This window comes from Arachis duranensis, chromosome 6, assembly GCF_000817695.3.
Source record: "Arachis duranensis cultivar V14167 chromosome 6, aradu.V14167.gnm2.J7QH, whole genome shotgun sequence".
NCBI lineage: Eukaryota > Viridiplantae > Streptophyta > Magnoliopsida > Fabales > Fabaceae > Arachis > Arachis duranensis.
In genome coordinates, this window is record NC_029777.3 from 12183379 (window position 1) to 12199940 (window position 16562).

The 16562-nt window shown below is 44.2% G+C and overlaps 2 protein-coding genes across 2 annotated transcripts in view; both read right to left on the reverse strand.

Moving 5' to 3' along the window:
- Positions 1 to 981, reverse strand: part of LOC107492764 (uncharacterized) — a 9468-nt gene extending 8487 nt beyond the window's left edge. Inside the window, exon 1 of the mRNA XM_021125716.1 lies at positions 64 to 981. Within this exon, the coding sequence (XP_020981375.1) occupies positions 64 to 981 (918 nt within the window). The remainder of the gene's footprint in view (positions 1 to 63) is intronic.
- Positions 982 to 3244: 2263 nt separating this feature from the next.
- LOC107492763 (uncharacterized) lies at positions 3245 to 4801 on the reverse strand. Its single transcript, XM_016113820.1, has one exon. It carries the CDS (start codon positions 4799 to 4801, stop codon positions 3245 to 3247), a length of 1557 nt encoding a protein of 518 aa, XP_015969306.1.
- Positions 4802 to 16562: the final 11761 nt, after the last annotated feature.

Consider the following 16562-nt stretch of genomic DNA (forward strand, 5'->3'; position numbering starts at 1 on the left):
AAAATCATTGATTGTTTTTCTTCCCAAGATGATGTTGTAGGCTGTGGAGTCTCGGAGGATTACGAACTCGGCCATCGCCGATCTTCGGCCTTGCATCTGTCCCATTGAGATTGGTAGGGAAATGACTCCGTCTGGTTTGATGAAGTGGTCGCCTAACCCGATAACCCCGTGCTGGTGAGTCGTCAGGTCGGCATCCTTTAGCCCCAGCGCGTCGAACACGTTGCGGAACATGATGTTTGAATCAGCTCCTGTGTCGACAAGGATCCGTTTGACGAGGCCGGTTCCCACTCTGGCCGTTATGACCATGGGAGGGTTTTCCGGGGCGTCGCTGAACCATTGGTCTTCTGGGCCGAAAGAAATGGGCGGAGGTTTTTTGGTACTCTGCACCGGTGGAGATGAGATCGCCAGGACCTTGGCGTCTTTCTTGTGTGCCGACCGGGATTTTGGTGCAGTATTTTTTGCTGTTACCACGTTTATCACAGTGAGGCCATGGTCTCTGTCTTCGGGCTCCTGTCGCCGCTTGGCCGAGCGTGTCTTGCCTTCCTCGTCTTGGTCACGATAACGCCTTCTCGGCTCCCTGATGAGATGGGAGAACGCTGCTAGCTTTCCTTCCCTTATCGCCTGTTCTAATGCGTCCTTGAGGTCGAAACAGTCCTGTGTTTGATGGCCATATCCCTTATGGTAATCACAATAAAGGTTCTTATTTCCACCCGTGCGGTCCTTAAGTGGTCGGGGCTTCGGAAGAATTCCCTTCTCAGTTATTTGTTGATAGACTTCCACGATGGGGAGGGTGAGTGGAGTGTAGTTAGTGAACTTCCCGACTCGAGGGAACGGCCTAGGTGCTTTGTTTGATGCCTCCTCCCTAGCCTTTTCTTTTGCTCTCTCCCCGTCGCCACCGGACTGCCGCTTATTGGCAGCCACGACTCGGCTGACTTCCTCGTCGTTTATGTACTCTTTGGCCACCGTTTGGATTTCATGCATCGTCTAAACCGGCTTCGTGGTGAGGTGTTTTCGGAAGTTCTCGTTGAGGAGGCCGTTCGTCAGGCAGAGACTGGCCACCGATCTAAGTACCTCCTGGTCGGCTCTCCCTGTCTCTGGGTTACCCCGAGAAGGTTGATAGGATGTTTGGCCTTTGCTATCCGCGTTGTAAATTGGACCAGGAAGGCGCGGCTGATGTCTGAGAAATTGTAGATGGAACCTTGAGGGAGGCCGTTAAACCATCTGATCGCCGGTCCTGCTAGGGTTACCGGGAAGGCGCGGCATCTTACTTCGTCGCCTACCCCCTCTAGATTCATTCTGGCTTCGAAGGCCGTGAGATGTTCTAGAGGGTCTTGGGTCCCGTCATACCTCATGTCCGTTGGTTTGTCGAAGTGTTTCGGCAACCGGACCTCGAGGATAGATCGGTGGAACGGGGTGACACCCATTATGACGGGTTGCCGTGTTCTCTCGGATCTCCCTTCCCCGTCATCGTGACCTCTCGCTGTTCGGCGGGTCTGTCTGCCTCGGGAGTATATGATCCTGTCGTTTCGCCTTCTTATTACGGGTGATTCCTCCCGCGTGCTCTCCACTTCCGTCCGGGAAGCGGATGTACGCCGCTGGCGGCTTTGGTGAGAGTCTTCCTCCTCGCTCCCGGGAGATGGGGTAAAGCTGGGGTCGGTAGACCGTCCATCCCGCTCCCGGTCAGCTAGCTGTCGCTCTAAGTTCTGGACTCTGTGACGTAGCTCCTGCATTATTATGGCGCTATCGCCACCCGTTCCCCCGAAGGGTCGTGTCCTCGTGTGCTGTTGGGGGGACCCCCGCCGCCCCCTCAGTGAAGCGACGGAGGCCGCCCCCTCCGCTCCGGCTGCTCGAGCTTGGTCACCGGGACCCAGCACGACTTCCATTTAGGCAGGAGTTCCCACAGACGGCGCCAATGTTCGTTGGTCGGGTTCTGAACAGGTCGGGTGGACAGATACAGGGGGGAAGACGCCTTAGCCTGGGTCGCACTGTTCTACGGATAGCCGAGAAGCCGAGCACTCGTCTTGGAGAAATGATGGGGGGGGTGCCACCTGCAAAGACACTCCGACGCTCAAGTCAGCAATGTGCAGGCGAGCAGAGTAAAGGGTTGAAAAGATGTGACGTACCTCGGGGGAAGAGCCAATCTTCCCCTTATATACATGTCAGTAGTGGGCCCCTTATGGGACAGGCCCACATTCCCAAGGACGCTGTCCTGCAGCCGTGTGTGAGCCGTACAGGACGCGTGTCCGGGTCGGTTGGAGGGCGCATGTCCGGGTCGGGTATTGCTTGGGTCGGGTCGACCCGCGCTGCTTTTGGGCCGGGCCTTAACAGTGCCCCCACGCGCCAATGGTAGTCGTGGGAGCTACCAATGGCGTGTCGTCTCGCATCTCGTCTGGTCGGTTTGTCGGGCCTTCATCTAGGAGTAGAATCTTCTTAGGTTGTCCGCATTCCATGTTCTCGGGACATCCTTGCCGTCAAGTCTTTCTAGCTTGAATGCTCCTTTTCCCATCGCTTTTCGGATTCTATAGGGGCCTTCCCAGTTAGCCGCTAGCTTGCCTTCTCCGGGGGTCGGCAGGCCGATGTCGTTTCGTCTTAGGACAAGGTCGTTTGGCTCGAATTTCCTCTTGAGCACTTTGGTGTTGTAGCGCAGAGCCACTCTTTGTTTCAGCGCCGTTTCTGTCAAATGGGCCATCTCTCTGGCTTCATCTATCAGGTCCTTTTCTACGGTTTCCTCCACTCCCTTTAGGAGCAACCGCGGGCTTGGTTCCCCGATCTCCACGGGTATCACTGCGTCCACACCGTACGTCAACCGGAAAGGAGTTTCTTTAGTAGATGACTGTTCGGTCGTTCGGTAGGACCAGAGAACCGCTGCTAGTTCATCGGCCCAAGCGCCCTTTTTATTGTCCAACCTCTTTTTTAGCCCTGAGAGGATAACCTTGTTGGCGGACTCCACTTGTCCGTTCGTCTGAGGGTGTTCTACCGAAGAGAACCTTTGCCTTACGCCCAGGCCGCTGAGAAATTCCGTGAACTTCTTGTCAGTAAACTGTGTGCCGTTGTCCGAGATGACGACTTCCGGTATCCCGAATCGTGTTATCACCTGCCTCCACATGAATTTTCTGCAATTGGCCGAGGATATGCTAGCTAGTGGTTCGGCTTCTATCCACTTGGTATAGTAATCAATTGCCACTATGAGATATTTGACCTGCCCAGGGCCGGCCGGGAAGGGCCCTAAGAGGTCGACTCCCCACTAAGCGAATGGCCGGGAGGTCGTTAGCAAGCTTAACTCGGAGGCCGGTGCCTTGGCAAAGTTGGCGTTCTGTTGGCACTTTATGCACTTTTTGACAAACTCCTTGGAATCTGTCATCATCGACGGCCAGTAGTATCCAGCTCGGATTAATTTTCTTGCTAGGGCCTTGCCTCCGATGTGGTGCCCACAGCAACCCTCGTGGACTTCCCTGAGGACATAGTCCGTCTGGTCGGGGTGTAGGCACTTCAGTAGGGGCTGGCTAAGCCCTTTTCTGAACAGCTGTCCTTGGATGACGGCGTATTTGGCCGCTTCTCTCCTTAATTTCGCCGCGTCCTTTTCATCACCAGGGATTTGGCCGTGTTCTAGGAAGTTGGTGATGGGGTCTAGCCATGAAGAACTTAGGGTTGTTATGTGTAGTGCAATTGCTGGTTCTCTTGTCATGCCTTGGATGAGTGACCGGTTCCCCTCCCCTGGCTTTGTGCTGGCCAATTTTGATAGAAGGTCTGCCCGTGTGTTCCTTTCTCTGGGTACGTGTTGGACCGTGACCTCTTCGAACTTCTGGCTCAAGCCTTTAACCTTTTCCAAGTACTTCTGTAACAAGGGGTCCTTGGCTTGGTAGCTGCCGTTTACTTGGGAAGTGACGACTTGGGAATCGCTGCATATTTCCAGCCTCCTTGCTCCGACCTCGGCCGCTAGGATCAAGCCTGCTATGAGGGCTTCGTATTCTGCTTGGTTGTTCGAGATGGGAAACTCGAATCTAACCGACTGTTCGTATACAACCCCGATCGGGCTCTCCAGGATGATCCCGGCACCTCCGTAGGTCTGGTTGGAGGCTCCGTCCACGTGGAGCTTCCACCGTGTACCCATGTCCTCGCCTGGGTCTCCTGTTACTTCAACCAAAAAATCCGCCATGGCCTGCGCCTTGATGGCTTGCCGGGGCTCGTACCGTATGTCATACTGAGAGAGTTCGATGGACCAAGTCATCATTCTTCCCACCAGGTCGGGTTTCTGGAGAACTTGCCGGATCCCTTGGTCCGTTCTTACGACAACTTGGTGACTTTGGAAGTACTGTTTTAACCTTCTCGAGGAAGTTAGGAGTGCCAAGGCTAGCTTTTCCAACTTGCTATACCTTAATTCTGCTCCTTGCAGGGCCCTGCTTACGAAGTAGACTGGCTGTTGGGCTTTCCCGTCCTCCCGTACCAGTACTGCGGCCAGGGCTTCGCTTGTTATGGCGAGGTATAGGTACAGTGGTTCCCCGTCCCTTGGCTTCCCGAGAACGGGAGGTGCCGCCAGGATTTCTTTGAAGTGTTGAAAGGCTTCTTCGCATGCGGGCGTCCACTCAAACGCTATCCCTTTCTTCATGAGGTTAAAGAATGGCAGGGCCTTTGTCGCCGAGGCTCCAAGAAACCGGGAGAGTGAGGTCAAACGTCCTGCCAACCTCTGGACGTCCTTGATACAGCCCGGGCTCTTCATCTGGAGTATTGCCTGGCATTTCTCCGGGTTAGCTTCTACCCCTCTCTGAGTTATCATAAATCCCAGGAACTTGCCGGCTTCCATGGCGAAGGCGCACTTGAGGGATTCAGCCTCATACCGTGTTGACGGAGGGACGAAAATACACTTGCCAGGTCGTTTAAAAGGTCGTTAGGTCGTGTTGTTTTTGCCAGGATGTCGTCCACGTAAACTTCAACTGTTTTCCCTATGAGGTCGTGGAATATCCTGTTCATCAGCCTTTGATACGTTGCCCCTGCATTTTTTAAGCCAAATGGCATTACCTTATAGCAGAACGTTCCTCCTGGCGTTATGAACGCCGTTTTGTCCTCGTCTGGTCGGTGCATCGGTATCTGATTGTAACCGGAGTATGCGTCCATGAAACTCAGATATCGGTATCCCGCCGCGGCGTCGACGAGTGCATCTATGTTGGGGAGGGGGAAGCAATCTTTGGGGCATGCTTTGTTAAGGTCAGAGTAGTCCACGCACATTCTCCACCTGCCATTGTGTTTTTTCACCAATACCACATTTGAGAGCCACGTCGAGTAGTCCACTTCCCGTATGAAACATGCTTCTAGGAGGCCGGCCGTTTGCTTGGCTACCTCCTCCGCTCTTTCCGCCGACATCTTTCTCCTCCGTTGAGTCACTGGGCGTGCTTCCGGCTTGATAAGTGATGTGAAATGATTTGTGGATCAATGCCCGGCATGTCGGCTGGCGTCCATGCGAAGAGGTCCTTGTTGGCCCTTATCATTTCAATCAAAGGCTCCTTCAGCTCATGTGGGAGGTTCTTGTTAACGAATGTAAACTTTTCCCCTTCGTCACCAATGCTAAATTTCTCCAGGTCCCCTTCTGGTTCCGGCCTCGGCTTGTCCTCTACTCTGGCGTCAAGGTCGGCTAGAAATACGCCAGATGCTTCCTTGGACTTCTTTCTGAGGGAAAGGCTGGCGTTGTCACAAGCGACCGCCGTCTCGAGGTCTCCTCTTATGGTCCCTATGGATCCATCATCGGTGACAAACTTCATAACTAGCAACTTGGTGTTGATTATGGCCTCAAAATCATTGATTGTTTTGCGCCCCAAGATGATGTTGTAGGCTGTGGAGTCTCGAAGGATTACGAATTCGGCCATCGCCGATCTTCGGCCTCGTATTTATCCTACCGAGATCGGTAGGGAAATAACTCCGTCTGGTTTGATGAAGTGGTCGCCTAACCCGATAACCCCGTGCTGGTGAGTCGTCAGGTCGGCATCCTTTAGCCCCAGTGCGTATCTTTATTGCTATAGGAACAAGGATATTTTGGCGCACATAGGTATTATTAGAGAGAAGGATTTGGCTTGCCTAATAATTATTATGTGTCTTAATCACAATGCAAGCGTGTAAAGTGCAAGTAAGCTTCTGCCTTATATGTTGAAAAGTGATATGATATCACACCGGATCATATGTTTATTATTATATATAACTTTATTGGTGGTGACAGGAGACACGAATAGGACTACGGTTCAATTATTAAAGATCTCTATAGCCATGTATGTATGTATATATGAAAGGCCATAATTTATAGTATTTAGTTAGTTCCAAGTTGACATTATAATGGCGAAATAGTTCCCTAGCTATGTGCAAGTAGTGTTATTAGGTTTGGTGGAAATTAAGTGGAAACACAAGACTAAAAGCTATTGTTTATCTTCTCATAGTTTCATGTAAGATTTTAAGGATAATAATAATATTATATGGAATTAAATAAAGACAAAAAATATTGGTGTAATTAGCGCAATTTGCAAATCCGGTAATAAATTTATTGGTGGGCCGGGGTTATGATTTTAAACATCAATATTTTGAATGGACCGAACATTTTTTAAATTATTCGTCAAATAAAAAAATCAATAAGTCAATTTGTGTATGGATCGTGAATCGCCCCTAAAACGATCTTAATAAAGTTTACATTATTTATGATATTTATTAGAGATATAATTATTTGTGTTTTTTTTATAAATTTTAGTTTTTAAAAAAAATAATTTTATAATATAATATTAAAAATTTATGTTCGAAAAATTTAGATTCAAAAAATTTTAGTTTACAAATTCTCTAATTAAATTATCGATCACAATTGTGCTTCTAGTCCCTTCTAACAATTTGTTTATGTAACATCCCTTCTCAAATTTAGACTATGTATATCTAATAGTTTTGGTTTGCTTTCACATACACATGAAGCAGATTTGGTGTTAGAGTTTTAGTCATTATATTAGTAGTTTATTCACCACTTCGAATTGGCATTAATTTTGTCACCCCCTCTTACTATTTATTTCTCACAATATGATCATCGGTTTCTATGTGTTTTGTCCTCTCGTGATAAATCAAATTTGCAGCGATGGGTAAGGCAGATTGACTGTCATAGTAGATGACTACTGGTTTAATTAGTTTGTTTGACTTGAAACTCCTTAAACATGTAGGCGAACCATTGTGCTTTCCGAGTTATTAAAGTGAGTGTCCTATATTCGGCTTCACATGAAGATGTCCTATTTTTTGCTCTTTTAAAAAATGATAAAAATCTCCAAAAAAAACTGAATTTTGTATTTTACATCTCAGCAACTTAAAGAATTTGTAAATTAAAATCTAATAGAGTGATCACTATATATATGTAGTTGTAACTATAATTAAGGTTAGTGATTTATTTTTTTTTCTGTGATCTAAAATACAAGATTCAGTTTCTTTTTATATTTCTTCAACTTCTTTTTTTTTCTCTTTTGCGTTCTTTTACTATTTTTTCTCAATTCTTCTTCTCTTTATATCTAACCTCACATAATAAAATTGATAAGAATTGCACTGTTTCGTTTATAGTTTTTCATCATAGTACAGTAAACGTAGAAAAAGTAGAGGTTTCGATCACAAGATTAAGTGTGAAAAAAAATTGAATCAATCTTATATTTTATATCTCAAAAAAAATAAAATCATTAATCCTAATTACAATTACAACTACATATATATAATAATTATTTTATTAGATTTTAATTTATAAATTTTTTAAATTATTGGTTACAATTATGTTTTTAAGTATTTTTTTTAACAACTAACTTATGTAACAAAATTCTTATTTAATTTAAAGGAGAGTGTTTTTTCAAAGAACCGAATAAGTAATTGACTTCACCGATCCAGAAAAAAAAAAAAGCAATTTGACTTTACATTATATACTATAGTTTTATGTTTGATCTGTCCTTATAAGTTTGGACTCTAACGTCATAAGTTTGGTTTGACCAACTGCACAACAAAGTGATAAATCTGTAAGTTATATCTCGCAACCAACAAACCACCACACCCTGATCTTCGGGATACAGACTCACAAAACCGTTATACTACCTCCTTAAATAGGGGTTAAGTCCGATCAATAACACACATTCAAAACTCACTGCTCATAATAATCGTTCTTAAGTTATATTCTTTACGCAAAAACTAACTTAAGTATCAGAGTCCCTTTTGTAAGTACTTCCCACTGCTCGGACAAGGTTTACACCGGTGGTGCACCCTCAGCAGAAGTTGCCGCGCAAGAATCCTTGTCGTCGGCTCCGACCAATACCTCGACTTGAGTATCAGACAGGAATATTTGGTGCCCACCGTGGGGCCCAAAAGATTAACTTCACCCCACCTCATTATTCTAATTTATATCTATCTCTATTCGCCTTGTACACATTTTTCTTTGCAGAAAGAGAAGTATGACTGATCACTCAGAAAATAAGCAACATTCCCGAACCAACGCTGACCTCATGGCTGCTAACGCCGCCTTCCTAGCGAAAAATCCGCGGATGGCCGAGCTGTTGGCTGCAATGCAGAACAATGGGGAATGGAAGGTCGACAGCAAAAAGACAAACGCCGACTAACACGAAGAGCATCAGTTAGAGTCGAATGCAAAGACAGAGGAAATACACCCCAAATCCGGAAGACGACGAACCAATCCGTTTTTCGAAGAAATAATGAATTTCAAAATGCTTAAGAACTTTACACTCCATATGAGTCTAACACCATATAAGGGGATCGGAGATCCTAAAGTTTATATCACAAAATTCGAGACTATGATGTTCCTCAATAGTGACTCTGATCCCATCCTATGCCGATCTTTTCCAACCTTTTTAGATGGAGCTGTCTTAATGTAGTTTCATAACTTGCCTGCTGGATTTATAACCAGCTTTGACGAGTTCGCCAAGATGTTCATCAACCATTTTGCGGCATCCAAAATTTATGTAAGAGACTCAGACTATCTCAGAACAATTAAACAAGGGAAGCACGAAATACTTAAAGACTATATGACACGTTTCACGACGGTGGCCATGGAGATCCCCGACCTCAACCCAGAAGTACAGCTGCACGCGATAAAAAGTGGCCTCAGGCCTAGAAAATTCCAGGAAGCTATCATTGTGGCAAAACCAAAGATGCTGAAGGAATTCTGAGACAAAGCAACTGGACAAATCGAAATAGAAGAGTTCCGTGAAACTCGGAGAAATGAGAGACCACTGTCCAGGAAAGAAGCAAGTACGGAAAGATCCGCCGACTTTGGACGAGGTAGAACGCCCAAAAACAAACAACGAAAAGTCTCAATGGCAGAATAGTCAACCACCCAGGAAAATCAATCACATCTCAGGAGGATTCACATGCGGCAGAGAAACGAGCTCGGCCAGAAAAAGAAGTTACAAAACACTGTTAACAATGCAGGACGAAACGCTATCTGATGCACTTGCACCCAGAATCCCTGATATAACATTCACGAGCACGGACTTCGATACCAACACTCCCAACCTGGACGACCCTGTCGTAGTTTCGGTAACAACGGGGGACCTCTTAGTCCAGAAAGTCCTATTAGATCAAGGAAGCAGCGCTAACGTCATGTTTCTATCCACCTTTAAGAAGATGCAACTAAACGAAAAAGTACTACAACCATCCTCAGGCGAACTGGTCGGATTCTCAGGAGAGAGAATCCCCGTAACAGGTTATGTGTGGGTGAGGACGACCTTAGGGGAACACCCTCACTCAAAAACTCTAGACATACAATATTTAATTGTTGATTGCTTTAGCCCTTATAATATCATTTTAGGAAGACCATCTCTAAATGCTTTCGAAGCTATAGTCTCCACTATTTACTTATGTGTTAAGTTCTATTTAGAGACAAAAACCATAGCAACAGTACACTCCGATAGGAAAGAAGCAAGACAATGCTACAACACAGGCCTCAAAACGCAACAGAGACGAACAATGAGGATAAACTCGGTATACAACGCCAACGACATACCAGATCTTGCCAAGCTAGATCCAAGAACCAACCATGAGCAAAGGCCCATGCCAGCAGATGACTTAGACAAGGTAACATTAACAGAAGACAAAGGTCAATACACTAACATCAGCTCCACTATACCTGTAGGAAACACACAACAAGTAGCAGACCTACTCCGAGCCAATGCCGATCTATTCGCATGGACCCTGGCTGACATGCCAGGGATACACCCAGATGTCATGTGCCATAGACTAGCTTTGGATCCCAAAGCTCGAGCAGTCAAATAGAAGAAGAGACAGCTCAAAAAGGAAAGAGCCGAAGCAGAAACAAAGGAAACACAGAAATTGATAAGTGCAGGGTTTATCCGAGAAATACAATTCACACCATGCCTGGCAAATGTCGTGATGGTCAAAAAGAGTTTGGGAAAATGGCAAATGTGCGTGGACTTCACCGACTTAAACTGAGCATGTCCAAAAGACTCGTATCCCTTACCATGCATCGAAAAGCTAGTAGACAATACTTCTGGCTATCAAATACTAAGCTTCATGGACACGTATTTAGGCTACAATAAGATACTCATGCACCCTGCCAACAAAGAGAAGACAGACTTTATAATAGACTAAGACAACTTTTGTTACAGGGTCATGCCGTTTGGCCTCAAAAACGCAGGCGCAACCTACCAACGACTAATGGACAAAGTATTCTAGGGGAAAATTGGGAGAAATATGGAAGTATACGTGGACGACATGGTGGTCAAATCAAACATCGAGAAGGAACATCTGACCGACCTCAAAGAAGTATTCGACTGGCTGAGAGAATACAACATGCGGCTCAACCCAGAAAATTATGCATTCGGAGTTCAGAGAGGAGAATTTCTAGGATTTATGCTCACTCAAAGAGGTATAGAGGCAAACCCCGACAAGTGCAACGCAATCCTGGATATGAAATCACCATCAACAGTAAAAAAAGTGCACTAACTCACAGGAAGGCTAGCCGCCCTATCAAGATTCCTACCAGCAATGGCAACAAGATCAGACCACTTCTTCAATACACTACGAAAATAAAAAAAGTTTGAATGGACAGAGCAATGTGAAAACACATTTGCCGAGCTCAAACGGATACTATCATCACCTCCCATACTGACAAAACCTAAACCTGGTAACCCGTTATATTTGTATCTTTCAATATATAATAATTCAATTTCATTCGTGCTTGTAACAGAAACAGGTCGGCAACAAAATCCAGTATATTATGTCAGCAAAATTCTACAGAATGCAAAAATAAGATACTCGACCATAGAAAAATTGGCCTATGCCCTAGTATTCACTGCAAGACGCTTAAGGCACTATTTCCAGAGCCACAAGATCATAGTACGAACAAATCAACCGCTGCGATAGGTGCTAAGCAGGCCCGACCTAGCAGGAAGACTGACCAAATAGTCTATCGAACTATCTGAGCATGACATAGAATACCAGACTTGGGGCCATTAAAGTCGTAATCTTTGGCAGACTTTGTAGCAGAATTTGCCAACTCCCCAGGTGTTCACCTGGAGTGGGAACTATACGTGGACGGAGCTTCCAATAAAGATGGGGGAGGAGCTGGAATCGTACTCCGAGATAACAACGGAGTAACGACCGAGCAATCAATAAAGTACATGTTTCCCGTCAGCAACAATCAGTCCGAATACGAAATATTCTTGGCCGACTTACATTTGGCAAAAAACTGTGGAATACAAAACATCAAGGTCTATTGCGACTCCCTGCTGGTGGTCCAACAGGTAAACAACATCTTCCAGGTACGCGAACCTTCGTTAGAACAATATCATGCACAGGTTAAACAACTAATTACAACATTCAACAACTTCCAAATAACACATATTAACAGAAACGAAAATCATAGAGCTGACGTCTTATCTAAATTAGCTACAACAAGAAAACAGGAAGATAAGACCCCACTGTCACAAATAACACTAGAATATCCAAGTACTTGTAATGACCTTATTTTAAGCTTGTCACAGACGAAAGACTGGAGGACTCCCTACTTCTCCTATTTGAAGCTCGGAAAAATACCTCAAGGAGAGACAAACCAAAAACACTTCAAGAGAAATGCCAGCTCCTTCATCATTATTGGCGACGACCTATACCGTAGAGGATTTTCAAGACCTCTACTCAAATGCCTAGGTGAAGAGGAAGCCAACCTCACCATGGCAGAAGCACATGAGGGGATCTGTGGTACACACATCGGAGGCCGAAGTCTAGCAGCAAAAATACTAAGAGCTGGATACTACTAACCGTCGTTAAAGAAAGATTGCCTAGAGAAGGTTAGCAGATGCGACAACTGCCAAAAGTTCGCTCCGATTATACACAACCCGGCCGAGATGTTACACACAACAGAGGTTGGTTGGCCGTTCAACAGGTGGGGAATGGACATACTCGGGCCTTTTCCAATTCGAAGGGATAGGTAAAGTTCCTTCTAGTAGCAATAGACTACTTTACAAAATGGATAGAGGCTCAACCACTGGCCAAGATAACAGCGGACAAGGTAAAACATTTTATTTGGAAATTTATAATATGCCGATATGGATTACCTATGGATATCGTTACTGACAATGGTAGGCAATTCACAGATAGAAAAATAGCCTCATTCTTATCTAATCTGAATATAAAACACCACCTTTTCTTGGTCGAGCACCCACAAACTAATGGGCTCACCGAAGTAGCTAACAAAGTCATTTTGCAGGCGCTTAAAAAAAAAGTAACATTAGCAAAAGGAGAGTGGGATGAGCTAATAACCGAGATAATTTGGGGATACAACACTACCCCGCAAAGCTCGACGAACGAAACACCTTTCAAATTGGCTTTCGGATCCGACGCCATGATTCCCGTAGAAATATCCCAAGGATCCATAAGGACAAACTACTTTGAAGACGTCGTGAACAACCAAACAAGACAAGCCGAACTAGACATGATAGAAGAAGTAAGAGACGAGGCAAAGATCAGAAACAAAGCAATGCAACAAAAGATACGGAACAAATACAACAAAAAGGTTAGACCACGAACACTACAACAGGGAGACCTAGTCCTTAGACGCTTAGAGGATGTTCAGAAACCACCAGAACAGGGGAAGCTCGCTGCCAATTGGGAAAGTCCCTTCCGAATTGCCAAAGTACATGGCCGATGATCATACTCGCTCTAAAGCCTAGCAGGAGCCAACCTGCCAAACACCTGGAACATCTCTTCATTGCGACTCTATTATACCTAGTCGCTCATTAACGCTTGAAGCTCGGACGATACTCTTTTTCCTACCACCGTGGTTTTTATCCCTAAGGAGGGTTTTACTCGGGGAGGTTTTAACGAGGCCAACCACTTCAAAGCATGACATATGTAATCCGATTTTATGAATTACCATTTCAAGTTATGAAAATCGTGCCTTCAATCGCATACATTCTAAACAACTACAACAAACACCAATACTTTCTAAACCGCAAAAGTCAGAACGAAAGCTACAATACACTTTTATTCACAAATTGTTTTTTTTAGAGATCGGAATAAAAGTCGACATTCAATCACAAATCAAACAAGTCACAACCGCATCAAGCAGTCTCAAACCTGGACTTCCTCTCCAGGATCAATATCAATTCGTCGTTTCCAACTATCCCAGAGAAAACGGAACTAACAACCACTAAGTACTCAAAGCGAGAAAAATACTTACAACAAATCATACTTCTTTAAAATTTGCCTGCCAAAATGCAAATTAAACATAAACTATCAAACAAGTTTTTCAAAACATTACCACAACAAAAAATGTCAAGTCATGGATTAAATCTACTCCCGAGGTCACTACAATAAGTACACAACTAAATAAGCCATTCAGATAAAATACTACTTGCTAGCTTCGGCAACATTCTCTCCCCGAGCTTCATTAGGATCATCATCAACAAGCTTCCCTCCGACCACTATCTTGGTCACATCTAGCTTTGAAACGTCAAAATTCGGAGAAAAAACAGAGACTTGACTAATACACCGGTCAAATCCCGCAGCAAATATCTTCATAACTTCGACCTCAAGCTCACGAACTCGGGCCACCATCTTATATTTCTCCACCTCGGCCTGGGACACCTGAGTCTACAAAACACGAACCTGCTCACGAAGGGTCTCTATTTCCTCCTCCTGGTCCTTCACTTTCTTCGTCTTCTCGACGATAACACCATCCCTCCTAGAAAGCTCTTTATCTTTTTCAACAACAGTCTTCTCCAACAAAGCAATCATGTCCATGTACTCCTTCTCACCGACACCCAGCAGCTCAGTAGTGCAACCTATACACAACATCCAAGCAGCAATAGCCTACAAAAACAAATGAGCAAAAATGTGACAAACAAATATGAAATACAAGGAAAAAATACCAAAAGCATACCTGCATATACTGACCAACAGCTTCCATACCAGCACCATTAAGCAAGTCAACATCACCAGGGAACTGACCAACCTTGTTAGCTAGCTCAGAAACAGAAAATTGGTCACTCCACATGGATCTCGAGTCTGAACCACAGGCAAAGCCATGCAGCCGCATCTACTTTGGCCTTTCATGCTGAACAATACCCCCTGAGCAGCCTCAGCAGATACCACCTCCAAGGACTTATCCGACCCAGCCCTTTTCGTTTCACAGCCTGAGAACTAGATTGAGCAGCTTCAGGAATAACAATCCTACTGGAACCGCCTTTGTCGCCTCTTTTCTGTTCCAACAATGTTCTCATACGAGAAAAAGAAAGATTCAGAACTCTGCCACTTGAAAAAATAAAAAGCGACATAAGACCAACAATTAATCAAAATACAGGAAACAAACAATTGGGGGCTACCTATATATCTCGACAGAGAATCTTTGTCATCCTCAAATTTCAAAAGATCAGGAATAGATAACAACTTCCCTGACACAAAGCACTCAACAAGGTAATCTAATATTAAATCCTCCTCTGAAGTCCTCCTGACAGCCTCAAGGACTTGCATAGGCTCAGGACACCAATACAAAGGAAACCTCTCAGCCAGTTCATCATCTAAGTAAAACGGTTACTCAGTCTCTTTTAAGCGAACCTTCACAAACAATTCTTTAAAATTTTTAAAAGAGAATTTATACAAAACAAACAAGGAACGTCTGGGATAACTACTTAGGTTCACCCACAGGCCTTCCTCACACTTTTCGATTGAAACAGGAAAAAGAACAGATCTAATGTAGGCTCCACTTCAAGAAAGCTGAACAAACACTCAAATGCACAAAGAAACACCCACGAATTGGGGTACAATTGTGACGGAGCGCAGTTAGGCTGCATCAGCACATGGCATTCAAAACTCGTGAAGGGAAACTTCACCTGAAGCTCATTCAGAATGGAGCTATAAACGTAAAAATACGACCAGTCACCTCTCCTCGCCACTGCAAGGGAGAAACTCAACACTGATACGAGCACCCCTTCTAATACAGTTAACAGCATCCAAAACAGACAAAGATTCTACACTATAAAACAAAGAAGCACGACATTTTACATCTGCATATACCCAATGGTACCAGTCATCTTTTACTTCTACAACCTTATCTTTCTTCATAATGAACAGGCAAACAGTAAAAGAAAAAGAGAAGAGATGAGAATGTACCTCTGGAAGACATCTTTAGCAGTAAATAGGGAAAAAGACAAGTTTTTCTTTCAGTAAGAGAAGGTCATAACCACACAACTCTACTACCCCACGATCAAATACAACAAACTGCAGGATCAAAAAGACTCTTCACCTACACCATCGAACCAGATTCATCATAAGGAACTTAACAAACAAACATTTATTACAAACAATCTTCGAGACACGCAAATATAAAACAAAGCGCCACGTAAACAAGTTAAGCCTAGGGGCTTAAAAGGTGCAAATCGAGCTATACCACTCATGAACCTTCAACAAGCTTAACTCACTTCCGTGACACCCGAAGTAAGTCAAACTTGGGGGCTGTGATCCATCCCTATAAGCTCAGACACTAACGTCATAAGCTCGGTTTGACCAACTGCATAATAAAACAATAAATCAGCAAGCTATATCTTGGAATCAACAAACCACCACACCCTGATCTTCAGGATACAGACTTATAAAATCGTTACACTACCTCCTTAAATATGGGTTAAGTCTGATCAATAATACACATTCAAAACTCACTGCTCGTAATAATCGTTCTTAAGTTATATTCTCTATGTAAAAATTAACTTAAGCCTCGAAGTCTCTTTTGCAGGTACTTTCGACTATTCGGACGAGGCTTACACCGGTGGTGCACCCTCAATAGGAGTAGCCGCGCAAGAATCCTTGTCGCTGTCTTCGACCAATACCTCGACCTGAACATCAGACAAGAACAATGTTAATATCTTCCTTGTTTTTTATTCAGTGGCGGAGCTTAAAACACAATTTTGGAGGGGCCAAAAATTTAACATAAAAATTTAATAATAATATGTATATTAAAATAAAATTTATAAATATAATTATTTTTTAAATTTATTACTAATAAGATAATAAATAAATAATTTTACAGATAAAAAATACAAAATAGTTTATAA